The sequence below is a fragment of the Scyliorhinus canicula genome, chromosome 2 (genome assembly GCF_902713615.1).
Source record: "Scyliorhinus canicula chromosome 2, sScyCan1.1, whole genome shotgun sequence".
Lineage (NCBI taxonomy): Eukaryota > Metazoa > Chordata > Chondrichthyes > Carcharhiniformes > Scyliorhinidae > Scyliorhinus > Scyliorhinus canicula.
In genome coordinates, this window is record NC_052147.1 from 285260779 (window position 1) to 285275526 (window position 14748).

Consider the following 14748-nt stretch of genomic DNA (forward strand, 5'->3'; position numbering starts at 1 on the left):
CACAGCCTCGTATGGCAACTGCTCGGCCCAGGACCGTAAGAAACTTCAGAGAGTCGTGAACACAGCCCAGTCCATCACACAAACCTGCCTCCTGTCCATTGATTCCATCTACACCTCCCGCTGCCTGGGGAAAGCGGGCAGCATAATCAAGGATCCCTCCCACCCGGCTTACTCACTCTTCCAACTTCTTCCATTGGGCAGGAGATTCAGAAGTCTGAGAACACGCACTAACAGACTCAAAAACAAAGGGGCAGCACGGTAGCTCAGTGGTTGGCACTGTGGCTTCACAGCGCCAGGGTCCCAGGTTCGATTCCCTGCTGGGTCATTGTCTGTGCGGAGTCTGTATATTATCCCCGTGTCTGCGTGGGTTTCCTCCGGGTGCTCCGGTTTCCTCCCACAGCCCAAAGATGTGCAGGTTAGGTGGATTGACTATGCTAAATTGCCCTTAGTGTCCAAAAAGGTTGGAAGGGGTTATTAGATTACGGGGATAGGGTGGAAGTAAGGGGTTAAGTGGGTCGGTGCAGACTCGATGGGCCGAATGGCCTCCTTCTGCACTGTATGGTCTATGTATCTATATATGTTTTTTCCCCGCTGTTACCAGACTCCTAAATGACCCTCTTATGGAATGACCTCATTAACGCTACACCCTATATGCTTCATCCAATGCCTGTGTCTATGTATTTACATTGTGTACCTTGTGTTGCCCATTATGTATTTTCTATTTATTTTATTTCATTTTCATGGACTTAATGATCTGTTTGAGCTGCTCGCAGAAAAATACTTTTCACTGTACCTCGGTACACGTGACAATAAACAAACAAACAAATATCTTTGGACACTGCGGGGAAATTTCTTTTGGCAAGTCCAGTCCAGCCAAGTGAGCTGAGTTGTCAGGGTGAAAAGCTTCATATCTGTACGTTTTTAGTATCGATAAAGAAGGATTATGGCGACTGTGTGGTGGTGTATTTGGTGGCTTGGAAAGGGTTATGGTGGATTTGTTGGTGAACCCTCAGTCAGGAAGGGTGAGGAGAGTCAGTACTGAGAGGATTAATGGTGGAGGATGTCCCTCAGAAATATTCTTCGATTAGATGGTGCGGGTCGTTTACCTGGGACTCACTGGGGGGGGTGGGGAAGGATTTGTCCGGTCAGCCCAGCACTGTTTCCCGGTGCGGCGTGCCCCCCCCCCCCCCCCCCCACCTCCCTCGGCAGCGGGATTCTCCATTCCCACAGCCGAAAATGGGGATTCCCATTGTGACCATCCCACTCCGGAGGACCCACCGACGGAGAATCCCGCTGATTCTCTTTAGATAAGGCCCTCAGAGAATTTGTAAAATATTGACAGCGCGCTGATGGCTGACCTGTGACCTCACTCCATTCATTTACCATTGCCCCTCAATATGAGACCATTAGAGCAGAATTAGGCCACTCGACCCATCGATTCTACTCCGCCATTCAATCATGGCTGATATTTTCCCATCCCCATTCTCCTGCCTTCTCCCCATAACCCCTGATCCCCTTATTGATCAAGAACCTATCCATCTCTGTCTTAAAGACACTCAGTGATTTGGCCTTCACAGCCTTCTGCGGCAAAGAGTTCCACAGATTCACCAGCCTCTGGCTGAAGAAATTCCTCCTCATCTCTGTTTTAAAGGATCGTCCCTTCAGCCTGAGGCTGTGGCCTCGGGTTCTAGTTTTGATTTTGGGAATATGTTTTGGGGACAAATATCCACCAGTTCCCGATGTTAAATTAACAATTGATCCAGCATTTGCCGAGAGGGCTCCCCGCTTCCACCGCGAGACTAAATCCAAATGCGGCAGATGGTGAACCTCTGATAGGAACAACAGGAAATTGGAAGAATGTTCAGCTGGCTTGGCAGCATTGGTGGGGAGAAACAGGGGGAACATTTCAACTCTTTGGCTTTTCATCCGAATTCCCGGAGAGAGGAACAGAGTTGCTAATAAACTAAAATGCAAATTCACTGCTTCTGAACAGTGGTGTCCTGTTCTAACTTGCTGAGGATAGATGATGCAATTGTTGACCAACCTGATGAAACAGCAGAGCTTTCAAACTTTTATTGGGCGGGACTTCACAGCAACGGAGGAAGTTGAAGCAATGCAGCCAATACCATCGGAAAACCCACTTGTCCATCACAGATCCCGCTGGATTTGCGGCAACATTTACCGATTTTATCATTCATATATGGAACGTCGCTGGTTAGGTCAGCTTTCATTGCCCATCCCTAGTTGCCCTTGAGAAGGTGGTGATGAGCTGCCTTCTTGAACCGCTGCTGACCCTGAGGTGTAGGTACATCCACTGTGCTGTTAGGGAGGGAGTTCCAGGATGTTGCCCCAGCGACAGTGAAGGAACGGCGATGGTGGGGTTCCCAGGTATCTGCTGCCCTTGTCCTTCTAGTGGTTGTGGGTTTGGGAGGTGTTGTCTAAGGAGCCTTGGTGAGTTACTGCAGTGCATCTTGTAGATGGTACACACGGCTGATACTGTTTGTCGGTAATGGAGGGTTTGAATGTTTGTGGATGGAGAGCAATCAAGTGGGGCTGCTTTGTCCTGGATGGTGTTGAGCTTCTTGAGTGTTGTTGGAGCTGCACTCACTCATCCAGGCAAGTGGAGAGTATTCCATCACACTCCTGACTTGTGCCGTGTAGATGATGGACATGCTTTGGAGGGGGTCAGGAGGTGAGTTATTCACCGTAGAATCCCTAGCCTTTGACCTGCCCTTGTGGACACAGTATTAATATGTACACTTTCTGATCAATGGTAAGCCCAGGATGTTGATAGTTGATTGACAGCAAAAGTAACTTTTCCTTTCCTTTCTCACCTTTCCAAAATTTCAAAAATATCTGTTGCCTCAGGTCCCATTAATTATATGTGATCACTGCTAGTAAATGTTTGTGGGCGATTTGTGTGTCAAGCATTGTAGCCACCTAAGATGGACACTGGGCTACAAAATGGAGAACTGCTGAGGCTGCAGGGAGAAAACAGTCTTAGCAAGGACAAGCAGTTTGCAGAAGGCTAATTAGCATTCTGCGCGTATAGAAACCAGTTTGTGGCCAGGTGCAGAATCTCAGCCAAAGGTGTAAATGGCAACAACGATTTACATAGTAATGAGGTGATCCAGATCCAGGCCCACACAATAGAAACATTTAGGTATGAATGGATACTTTTGAGTAGACGCCCAGACGAAACGGCACCATAGTATCCATCACAAAGAACCATAGAGACCGCCCCACCCATCGAGAAGCGACCCTCAGATTGGGGGGTTTGGAAAATACCGATTGGGAGAAGGCCCAATCGATACACGGCAGGTAGAGAACCGCCCCGAAGAGGCACGGACTTTGGGGGGACCTATAAAAGTAGACCCCGCACATGGTCCGGTCTGTTGTTTGGCTCCGGCTCGCTGTTGGTTTTGGCTCCGGCTCTCTGCTGTTTTCATCGCTTTGCTGATACATCGCATCCTGACTCCAGTTCCATCACCAGCCGTTGAGCCACCAGCCATCGAACTGTAAGTGTCACCACAACGATCGCTACGTGATCCAGACTTTGCTAGACCCTGACGATTTTAAGACCCTGAGAGTTGCAGACCAAGAACGGGACGAAGGCCTTGCTCCCTGACCTTGCCTGTTCCTGTCTAGATAAGTATTTTAGTCGTTTAGTTTAGAAGTAACTTAGTCTCTTTAGCGTATGCATGTGTATTTATTATATTTGTTATAATAAATATCAATCGTTTGAACTTACTAATCGGTGTACAGATTTATTACTTTGAACCTGACCTTGATGTACTTGTGGGGTGTCTAAATACGGCACCTGGCGACTCCTGAGCAGAATTACATACACAGAGCCGTAGTAGTGTTAAGCACACGGCCTTTAAACGGAGGCGTGTTAATACACTCCAATAAAACACGTAACACTCAAGTAAAAACGGCAACATTTAGTGGCGACTTCCTGATGGGACGCGGTTACAAGTGGCACCCCCACTCCGTCGAGGACCCAGAAATTTGAATTAGAAATCTGAGTAAAGAAAAAGAAAAAAGATCACAAGTAATCAAGGTGTTCAAACGAATAAACGTAATTCGGAAGTGTGTTTTGTGCATGCGTACTAACAGGGTTGTAAGGTAAACCTGAGAGCATTTTTGTTGCGACAAACTTTCGGGAATTTTGTGAACGGAACATAGCGTAAGCCTTACCCGTCTCGTAAAACATAACCTCAACACCCCCTGTTCCAAATTCAAGTGAGTCAGAGAAAATGGCCATGCAGGCAATGGAACGCCTCATGAACCCAGAACGGTTTGTGGTCGCAGCGACCAGCAGTAGCCGAGTAGGTCAGTGTCCCGTGTGGGAGCTGGAACTCCGCAAGTATCTGCAAGGAAAGGGATGGCCCCTTTGGAAAGAGTTCTGTATGAATGAGGAGACAGGTCCCGGAAGTATAGGACATACTTGGTGGGAGAACCTCTCTCAAATTCATAAGAAAAACCTTAGTAAATCACGCAAGCCGATGGCTATCGTGTCCTGTTTGGCACAGTTGCGAGGCACAGAGGAGGTCGTTCAGACGCTCCGGGCAGAATTAGAAGAGAGAAATCAGATGAGCAAAGTGGATGTCAGGGACATCGAGAAAGAGAATATGGAACTTAGAGGGAAGCTGGCAGAGAAGGGTAGCGAGGTGGATGATGCCAAGAGGGCACATCAGTCATGTCTAGCCCATCTCAGCAGTTCCCAGACCCAGTACGAAAAAGCCTATCAGGACGTGCAATGTGCCGTCCTGATAAGAGAAGAATCAGAGAAGCAGGTAGAGGCTTTGCAGAGGCAATGCTCTGACCTTAAGGCAGCTTTAAGAGCACTCCATGCTGCCACCACAGAACAAAGACAGAGTACAGTGGATCATGCGAAGTTTAGAAAGCAGATTGCGGAACTGCAATCTCTGCTTCCAGTGCAGAATGGATTTCAAAGTACTTTTGGAACACGGCTAGATGAGGAGAATGCCCCAGACTGGCAGGAATTAAGTGAGACAGCGCAGCGCTATGTTCAAGGAACATGTGCGCCAGCAGCGCAGCAGAAAAGACAAGCACCCCAACCCCCCACAGATCAAATCGCTACCGCACCAATGAATCCAGTCACCACCCAAAGGAAAGCAACCACAGAAGGCGCACCCGATATTACCTACACCACCCCCTTAACTGTAACCCAACTCAGGGACGCGTGTGAGAAAATCACTCCATTTCTCCCCACCGCAGACCCCCACCAATTTTTCGAGAAAGTGAAACAGCAGGCAACCATGTACGGCCTGGACGAGAGAGAGCAGATTAAGCTCACGGTTCTGAGCTTAGACCAATCTGTTGTAGCAGCCCTCCCCGACCCACAGAACGTTGGAGGAGGCACACTAGAGGAAATGCACACCTCCATTTTAGATGCCATAGGGTATAACCGAGGTGACCCAGTTGAAGCACTAAACAAATGCCGACAAAAGAAAACAGAGCACCCCACAGCATTTGCAGGAAGGCTGTGGATCCATTTTAACGCAGTTTTCGGCGATTTAAATAGAGCGCATTTGAACCGTGAAAACATTGTTAAATGGACACGCACCATAATCTCCCATGCCACAGGTGCAGGACAGAGTGCTTGCAGCAATTATGACCCCTCAGAAGAGGCCCATAATGAAAAATAGGTCTTGAAAAGATTGTCCTGCATTTGGCAGCAATCCGTCCACAATAAAACAGCATTTATAAATCCCGAAGAGCAGGCAGATGCAGACATGAATCCAGTTAAAACACATCAAAACCCCGCATGTGTAAATGAGGGAAGGAACAGCCCACAGCAGACCAAGTCACAGGAATGTTTTAACTGTGGACAGTTAGGACATTACGCTCAAGAATGTCAAGCCCCCCCGAAACAGCAACAGAATCAGCCCACCAATGCCCCCCGAAGCAGCAATGAAACCAACAGCCCCGACCCCCCTCTCAGGGAACAGTACTCAAGGGAACAATGCACCAGAGTGCCTGCTCCACCTTATGTGCCTCAGGGATCATGTTACAACTGTAGGCAGCCAGGACACTTTGCCCGAGATTGCAGGAGACCCCCAGCACCAGCTAGACCCGCCCCCAGATATGAAAGAGAACACCACCCACAGCAGCTACAAGGTCCCAGCTGCCCCATGCAAACTATGAGCGCTTACCCACCACTTCTCATGGCAGGGATATCTCAGCAATGCCAGTTCATTTTTGTTTCTCTCCTTCCCCTCTTCTTCGGTCACACTGCATTGGCTCCGTATGTTAGTTACACCCCCAGCTAAATGTAATTTACAGTATCCTTGTTCTGATGGAACCTGTACGATATTCGTTGCATGTTTGTTTGTATGTGTTTGTTAAATGTTCAGTGTTTAAATTTAAACAGCTTTTCACAGCCCCACGCCACCACTGATGGAACCTGCACGTATGTTTTGTTTGTTAGTTTATGTTTGTTTGTCTTTAATGTTAATGGTTCAGTTGGAGGTTGGACACCTTCTTTTCAGCTGAAAAGATTGTGACCACCTCGCACGCACTTTAGCTTGTCCGCCGAAACCTTTGAGAACTTCGGTTCCCAACCCAATGGTTTGATTGGAGATCTTTTCAGCTGTAAGGCTTGTGACCGCCTTACACGCACACTAGTTTCTCCGCTGAAATCTTTGAGAACTTCAGTTGTCTCCTCTGGTGAACCGACACGGTTCACGACTTGTTGCCTGTTTCTTTTAGATGTTGGAGCATCTTGGCTCCTCCCTTGTTTTAGGTGCCCCTCTATTCGGCGAATAGAGGCTGCAAACCCACGGTAAACACATTCTTGCCCGTTCATTCCAGGTTACTCAGGCAGTGGACAAACGGCACTGAGGACCCGCCCTGTCTGAGAACCCACTTTGGTCAGCCAAGCCCGGGTACGGCACAGCATGCCTTACCCGGGGATTCCATTCAAATCGTACCCGTAGCGGCCCATACGCAACCCATTCGACCTTTTGTTTCAAATTTGTTTTCATTTTTCGTTAGGCAGCCCTTAGGCCGCCATCCCACATGCTATTTACATCCAGGAACATTCGGATGGTAAATTAGCAAAGCCTGCGAGACGGCTCGCAGGAGGAAAGTTGTTAGGTGTATTCTGTTCCTAAAATTCGCTTTTGAAAAAAAAAATGAAGGGAGTCACAGGGTGTGACTTGGCCAGTCATTTTAATGGGTCAATTGGAATTAGAGGACAGATACACTAACAAGTACGGATATTAAACTGTGTATTGACAGATACTGTGCTTGATCCCATAGCTTTCGAAGGACGAAAGAGGGTTCACGGCAAGGATCGGCCATACAGGAGGAAGAGAAAGAGAACGAAGAGAAGACCATGATGGAAGCCTACCTATTACTGTTAAATGTTGTATTTGTATATGTGGAAGCAAGTCACGTTTCCCCCACAACCCCCGCCGTCAATGTTTCCCTCACACCAACTCCCCCGTGCTCAGCTCTGATCAGCGAAGTTCAGACCTGGTGCACAAAATTTATGACATGGTATTCAATGTCGTACGTGATTGAATCACTGCTGGTGATTGCAATCCTCTGCGTAATTGTACAGACCCTCAGGTTGAGGAAATGGAGAAGGAGAGCCTCCCGTTCCTGCCCCTCAACCATTTACGGAGTTCAATCCCCTATTTTCGGTTTCCACCAATCCCCCCAGCCCCTCAATGAATAAAGCACTATGTTAATAAAGGATACCCATGTATTATATTGTTCTGAACTCGACTGCCGAGTCAGGAAGTGATATGTAATGTGGTGTGAATGGATAAGGTTTTTAGACTGTAATAAAATGTTTAAAGTAAGGATAAGGATAATAGTTGTGATAGGTAGAGGTTCCCGGTTTTGGTAATGCATGTCCCCTTTGACATAGCGCCAAGTAGAAATGTCAGATAAAAATGTTTTTCTTCCCATAGTTAAAGACAGAGTAGACGCCCAGGAGCTTGCTGAGGTCAGGGAACACAAAGAGGGCACCCAGAAGCACTCGAGGAAACGTGCATAGGTGATCCTTCACAATTTTATTGTGAGGATCACAAGGAGGGAATGTAGCCACCTAAGATGGACACTGGGCTACAAAATGGAGAACTGCCGAGGCTGCAGGGAGAAAACAGTCTTAGCAAGGACAAGCAGTTTGCAGAAGGCTAATTAGCATTCTGCACGTACAGAAACCAGTTTGTGGCCAGATGCAGAATCTCAGCCAAAGGTGTAAATGGCAACAACGATTTACATAGTAATGAGGTGATCCAGTTCCAGGCCCACACAATAGAAACATTTAGGTATGAATGGATACTTTTGAGTAGACGCCCAGACGAAACGGCACCATAGTATCCATCACAAAGAACCATAGAGACCGCCCCACCCATCGAGAAGCGACCCTCAGATTGGGGGGTTTGGAAAATGTCGATTGGGAGAAGGCCCAATCGATATACAGCAGGTAGAGAACCGCCCCGAAGAGGCACGGACTTTGGGGGACCTATAAAAGTAGTTAATACTGTTAATACACTCCAATAAAACGCGTAACACTCAAGTAAAAAACGGCAACAGCATTAACCTGTCCTTTTACATAGAATTTACAGTACAGAAGGAGGCCATTCGGCCCATCGAGTCTGCACCGGCTCTTGGAAAGAGCATCCTACCCAAGGTCAACACCTCCACCCTATCCCCATAACCCAGTAACCCCACCCAACACTAAGGGCAATTTTGGACACTAAGGGCAATTTATCATGGCCAATCCACCTAACCTGCACATCTTTGGGCTGTGGGAGGAAACCGGAGCACCCGGAGGAAACCCACGCACACACGGGGAGAACGTGCAGACTCCGCACAGACAGTGACCCAAGCCAGAATCGAACCTGGGACCCTGGAGCTGTGAAGTGATTGTGCTATCCACAATGCTACCGTGCTGTTCTCACCTCATACCCAACAGCAACAACGTACGAGGTTGGTTTAGCACACTGGGCTAAATCGCTGGCTTTTAAAGCAGACCAAGACAGACCAGCAGCACGGTTCGATTCCCGTAACAGCCTCCCTGAACAGGTGCCGGAATGTGGCGACTAGGGGCTTTCCACAGTAACTTCACTTGAAGCCTACTCGTGACAATAAGTGATTTTTATTTCATTTCACTGCCACGAGGCACTTCACAGGAGTGTTCTCAAACAACACTCGAGCCCTAAGTCACAGAAGGAAATATGAGGGAAGCTCACCAAAAGCTTGATGAAGGAGCAAAGTCGTAAACTTCATCTTCAGGAGTGGGTCAGAGAAGTGGTGAGGGTGAGGGAGGGTTAGGGAGGGGGAGAGGGAGTGGGGAAGTTTAGGGAGGGGGAGGGGGTGGGGAGGGTTAGGGAGGGGGAGGGGGAGGTTTAGGGAGGGGGAGGGGGAGTGGGGTGGGTTGGGGAGGGGGAGTGGGGAGGGTTAGGGAGGAGGTGGGGGAGTGGGGGATGGGGAGGGTTAGGGAGGGGGAGTGGGGAGGGGTGGGGAGGGGGAGTGGGGAGGTTTAGGCAGGGGGAGGGGGAGTGGGGTGGGTTGGGGAGGGGGAGGGGGAGTGGGGTGGTTTGGGGAGGGGGGGGTAGGGAGGGGGAGTGGTTAGGTTTAGAGAGGAGGAGGGGGAGCGGGGAGGGGGAGGGTTAGGGAGGGGGAGTGGGGAGGTTTAGGGAGGGGGAGGTGGAGGTTAGGGAGGGGGAGTAGGGAGGTTTAGGGAGGGGGAGGGGGAGGTTAGGGAGGGGGAGTGGGGAGGTTTAGGAAGGGGGAGGGTTAGGGAGGGGGAGTGGGGAGGTTTAGGGAGGGGGAGGGGGAGGGTTAGGGAGGGGGAGTGGGGAGGTTTAGGGAGGGGGAGGGGGAGGGTTAGGGAGGGGAGGGGGAGTGGGGAGGTTTAGGGAGGGGGAGGGGGGTGGGGAGGGTTAGGCAGGGGGAGTGGGGAGGTTTAGGGAGGGGGAGGGGGAGGGTTTAGGGAGGGGGAGTGGGGAGGTTTAAGGAGGGGAGGGGGAGGGTTAGGGAGGGGGAGAGGGAGTGGGGAAGTTTAGGGAGGGGGAGGGGGTGGGGAGGGTTAGGGAGGGGGAGGGGGAGGTTTAGGGAGGGGGAGGGGGAGTGGGGTGGGTTGGGGAGGGGGAGTGGGGAGGGTTAGGGAGGAGGAGGGGGAGTGGTGGAGGGGGAGGGTTAGGGAGGGGGAGTGGGGAGGGGGAGTGGGGAGGTTTAGGGACGGGGAGGGGGAGTGGGGGATGGGGAGGGTTAGGGAGGGGGAGTGGGGAGGGGTGGGGGGGGGGAGTGGGAGGTTTAGGCAGGGGGAGGGGGAGTGGGGTGGGTTGGGGAGGGGGAGGGGGAGTGGGGTGGTTTGGGGAGGGGGGGTTAGGGAGGGGGAGTGGTTAGGTTTAGGGAGGAGGAGGGGGAGCGGGGAGGGGGAGGGTTAGGGAGGGGGAGTGGGGAGGGGTGGGGAGGGGGAGTGGGGGAGGGGGAGTTGTTAGGTTTAGGGAGGTGGGGAGGGTTGGGGAGGGGGAGTTGGGAGGTTTAGGGAGGGGGGTTAGGGAGGGGGAGTGGTGAGTGTTAGGGAGGGGAGGGGGAGTGGGGTGGGTTGGGGAGGGGGAGTGGGGAGGGTTAGGGAGGGGGAGAGGGGGGGAGGGTTGCGGAGGGGGAGGGGTGGGGAGGGTTGGGGAGGGTTAGGGAGGGTTAGGGAGGGGGAGGGTTAGGGAGGGGAATGGGGAGGGTTAGGGAGGGTTAGGGAGGGGGGGTTAGGGAGGGGGAGTGGTGAGTGTTAGGGAGGGGGAGGGTTAGGGAGGGGAGGGGGAGTGGGGAGGGTTGGGGAGGGGGAGTGGGGGGTGGGGTTCGGGAGGGGAGTGGGGAGGGTTGGGGAGGGGGAGTGGGGAGGGTTGGGGAGGGGGAATGGGGAGGGTTAGGGAGGGGGAGTGGGGAGGGTTAGGGAGGGGGAGGGTTAGGGAGGGGGAGGGGGAGTGGGGGAGGGGGAGTGTTAGGGAGGGGGAGTGGGGAGGGTTGGGGAGGGTTGGGGAGGATTAGGGAGGGGGAGGGTTGGGGAGGGTTGGGGAGGGTTGGGGAGGGTTAGGGAGGTGGAGAGGGTTAGGGAGGGGGAGGGTTAGGGAGGGGGAGGGTTAGGGAGGGGGAGGGGAGTGGGGGAGGGGGAGGGTTAGGGAGGGAGAGGGTTAGGGAGGAGGAGGAGTGGGGGGGTTAGGGAGGGGGAGTGGGGAGGGTTGGGGAGGGTTGGGGAGGGGGAGGGGTGGGTTAGGGAGGGGAGTGGGGAGGGTTGGGGAGGGTTGGGGAGGGGGAGGGGTGGGTTAGGGAGGGGGAGTGGGGAGGGTTAGGGAGGAGGAGGAGGAGGGGGGAGGGGGTGGTTTAGGGAGGGGGAGTGGGGAGGGTTAGGGAGGAGGAGGAGGAGGGGGGGAGGGGGTGGTTTAGGGAGGGGGAGTGGGGAGGGTTAGGGACGGGATTCCAGTGATTCGAGCCCAGGCCACCAATGGTGCAGAGATGGAAATCTGGCCTTGGATACTCTGGGACCAGCCGGCCGTCGGGGGGAATGCCGATGGCCTGGTGAATAGGGCTTGGGGCCAGAAGCGGGTTTCACCAGAAGCCCATAGTGTGCTGGCCTGGGCAAGCCAGACCCGGCGGGAACATGCAAACAGCTCAGTGAAGCTGTGGGCAGGAGGCCCAATTTACCAGCCTATTGGGATGCTCCAGACCCAGAACCCCTCCCCCCCTCCCCCCACCCCAGGCGAGAGTCCTTCTGCTGTGAATTATTGCAAGTCCTGAGAAACGGGGACCCTTATGTGAGGTGGGGTTCAAGGGCTTCTGCTGGGCTGCAGGGGCTCGGGTTGGGTGTCTGTCATGGGGTGGGGGTCATTTAGCCGCTCCCCCCATCTGCAGCCTATTGGCCTTGTCTGTCAGCATCTGAACAATACAGCACTGTGATAATAAAGTGAACGTGACCCCATCTGTATCCCTAATCTGTCAGTATACCAGCTCACAGCTGGAGAACAAAGAGACAACCTCTGAAAATCAAACCGTGGTTAGAAAAACAGCTGCTCCTCTGAGTTGATGGATCCCTGTAGAGCTACAAAAATAAACAATCTGAATTCTCTCTTCGTAACTGCCTGAACCTGTCAATGAGAAAGCTTTTAATAGGCAATAGTATGTGAAATTGAATGTAAACAATGCAGTTCAAAGCCCTTTAGCTTCCAGGCACACTAACAGGCTAGAAAAAGTAAAAAGGCAATAGAATTAACCGCGGGAAAAGCACTTCAAAGGTTTCTACCCCATTAAAGGGATTACCTTTGTGTCACTGATCTTAGAACTTGGCATGCTGGAGGGAGGGTGAATTGTTGCCAGCGATCCGGTGGGGGGAGGGGGCTACTGCTGCAGCCTTTAAAATGGGTTCCCCGGCGCCAAAGAGAATTGGATGCGCACCAACATCTTGGAGGGCCCCGTTATAACTTTGATCCAGGAGCTGATGATTGCACAATGCACAGCGCCATTTGCAACTCAAATACTGAAGCAGTCGATGCCCTTATGCAACAAGACCCGAGCAATATCCAGGCCTTTGGCTGATCAGTGCCATATAACATTCATGCCTCACAATAATCCATTCACATTGGTTAGGGGGCAGTGCTCATGAAATTAATAATGAAAATCGCTTATTGTCACGAGTAGGCTTCCAATGAAGTTACTGTGAAATGCCCCTAGTCGCCACATTCCTGCGCCTGTTCGCGGAGGCTGGTATGGGAATTGAACCCGCGCTCCTGTTTGGGGAGGCTGGTACGGGAATTGAACCCGCGCTCCTGTTTGGGGAGGCTGGTATGGGATAGTGCCAGGGGGGTGATCTATGTGTGTGGGAGGGGGTGGAATATTCTATGGGGGAGATGTTGTGCGGGTTGGTGTTCTGTTGGGGGGCGGGGGGCAGGGGGGTGATCTATGTGTGTGGGAGGGGGTGGAATATTCTATGGGGGAGATGTTGTGTGGGTTGGTGTTCTGTTGGGGGGTGGGGGGGCAGGGGGGGTGCAGTGTTGTATGGGGGAGGGTGCGGTGGGGGAGTTTGGGGTGTTGTTCTGGGCAGCGAGCATGATGCAGAGGCATTTTTGGGGAGGTTCTAGTTTTTGTCTTTTTGTATTTTTTGCGGGTTATCAACTGAACAATACATCGTGGAAGCTGCCATTGGGGTCGAGGGCTTTAACAATGCTCCCCCCCCTGCACCCCCGCCACTCTGCCAACAAATCGGACAATTCCACCCTCCGAGCGTGCGTGACAACTGTTTTCAACATATTGAACAATTGTCAAATAATGGGGTACTCGGTAAAGTAGCTGACAGTGATGGTGAAGTCAGTATGATGGACAGTGTAAGGATCCTTCCTGTTTGTTTCCTTCAGTCCCCTTTCTTTTACTTTGCCGTTACCATTTTTGATCCATGGGTGATTAATGGACATGTGTCTTTAAGTCAAGCAGCAGTGAGCATGAGGAACCCAGAAGTTACAGTGAAAACACTCTGCTAGTCCCTGCCAGTTTGAACAGGTGTTTCAGACGTATCGGCACCAGGGAGGGTGATGGGGTGAGACTCGATTTGATTGATTGGCTGGTGGCCAATGAATTGGCCAAAAGGGCCATAATCTGCCCGGCAACAGGTGGCGATTGGATCCTACCTCAGTGGGATGGTTCTCAGAGGGCAGAGGGAGCAGTTGAGTCGGAGACACAGAAAGACAAGAACCTCTCTCTCCCACTACAGACGGCATGAAATATGTTTTTCACATGATTGACGGCATGAAACATGTTTTTCACATGATTGACGGTGTGAAACATGTTTTTCACATGATTGACGGTGTGAAACATGTTTTTCACATGATTGATGGTTTGAAACATGTTTTCCACATGATTGACGGCATGAACTATGATTTTCACATGATTGATGGCATGAAATATATTTTTCACATGATTGACGGCATGAAATATGTTTTTCACATGATTGATGTTTTGAAACATGTTTTTCACATGATCGACGGCGTTAAACACGTTTTCCACATGATTGATGGCATGAAACATGGTTTTCACATGATTGATGGCATGAAACATGTTTTTCACATGATTAAGAGTGAAACATGTTTTCCACATGATAGATGCCGTGAAACACGGTTATTTCATGATTGATGGCGTCAAACATGTTTTTCACATGATTACCAGTGTGAAATATGTGTTCCTCTTTTCACCTGGTTGTGGACATCATCTTCATTTTTGTTGTCAATCAGCTCCTGTATATGTTTCTGATGGGACCCTGGATGGTCAATATTCATCCTGGATCAGGGCTTTGGAAATAGACCAAACGTATGAAGCTCTCAGAGAAATTATACTTTTGGAGGAGTTTAAAAATTCAATTCCTGATGTAGTGAGAATTCATGTGGAAGAGCAGAGGGTTAAAACTGCGAGATTAGCAGCAGAAATGGCAGATGATTATGAATTAGTTCATAAATCAAAGTTTGGTTTCCGACATCAGTTTCAGCCGGTGAGGGATAGAAACTGGGGACATGAGAAATACTCAAATGGTAAAGGTAAAGGTGATCTGATGGGAGATAATAAGGAGAGTTTACCTCAGATTAAAAAAGAAATCCAGGACAGTGGAAAAGAAATGAAAATGTTTTCACTGTAATAAACTAGGCCATGTAAAGTCACAGTGTTGGTGGTTGAAGAAAAGCACTGGGAAGGCTAATGTGGTAAAACAGGATAAGACAGTGG

The 14748-nt window shown here is 50.9% G+C and overlaps 1 protein-coding gene across 1 annotated transcript; it reads left to right on the forward strand.

The window, feature by feature from the left end:
• Positions 1–13752: 13752 nt before the first annotated feature.
• On the forward strand, positions 13753–14166 carry LOC119962341 (uncharacterized protein PM0309-like). Its single transcript, XM_038790322.1, has one exon. It carries the CDS (start codon positions 13753–13755, stop codon positions 14164–14166), a length of 414 nt encoding a protein of 137 aa, XP_038646250.1.
• The last annotated feature ends 582 nt before the right edge of the window (positions 14167–14748 follow it).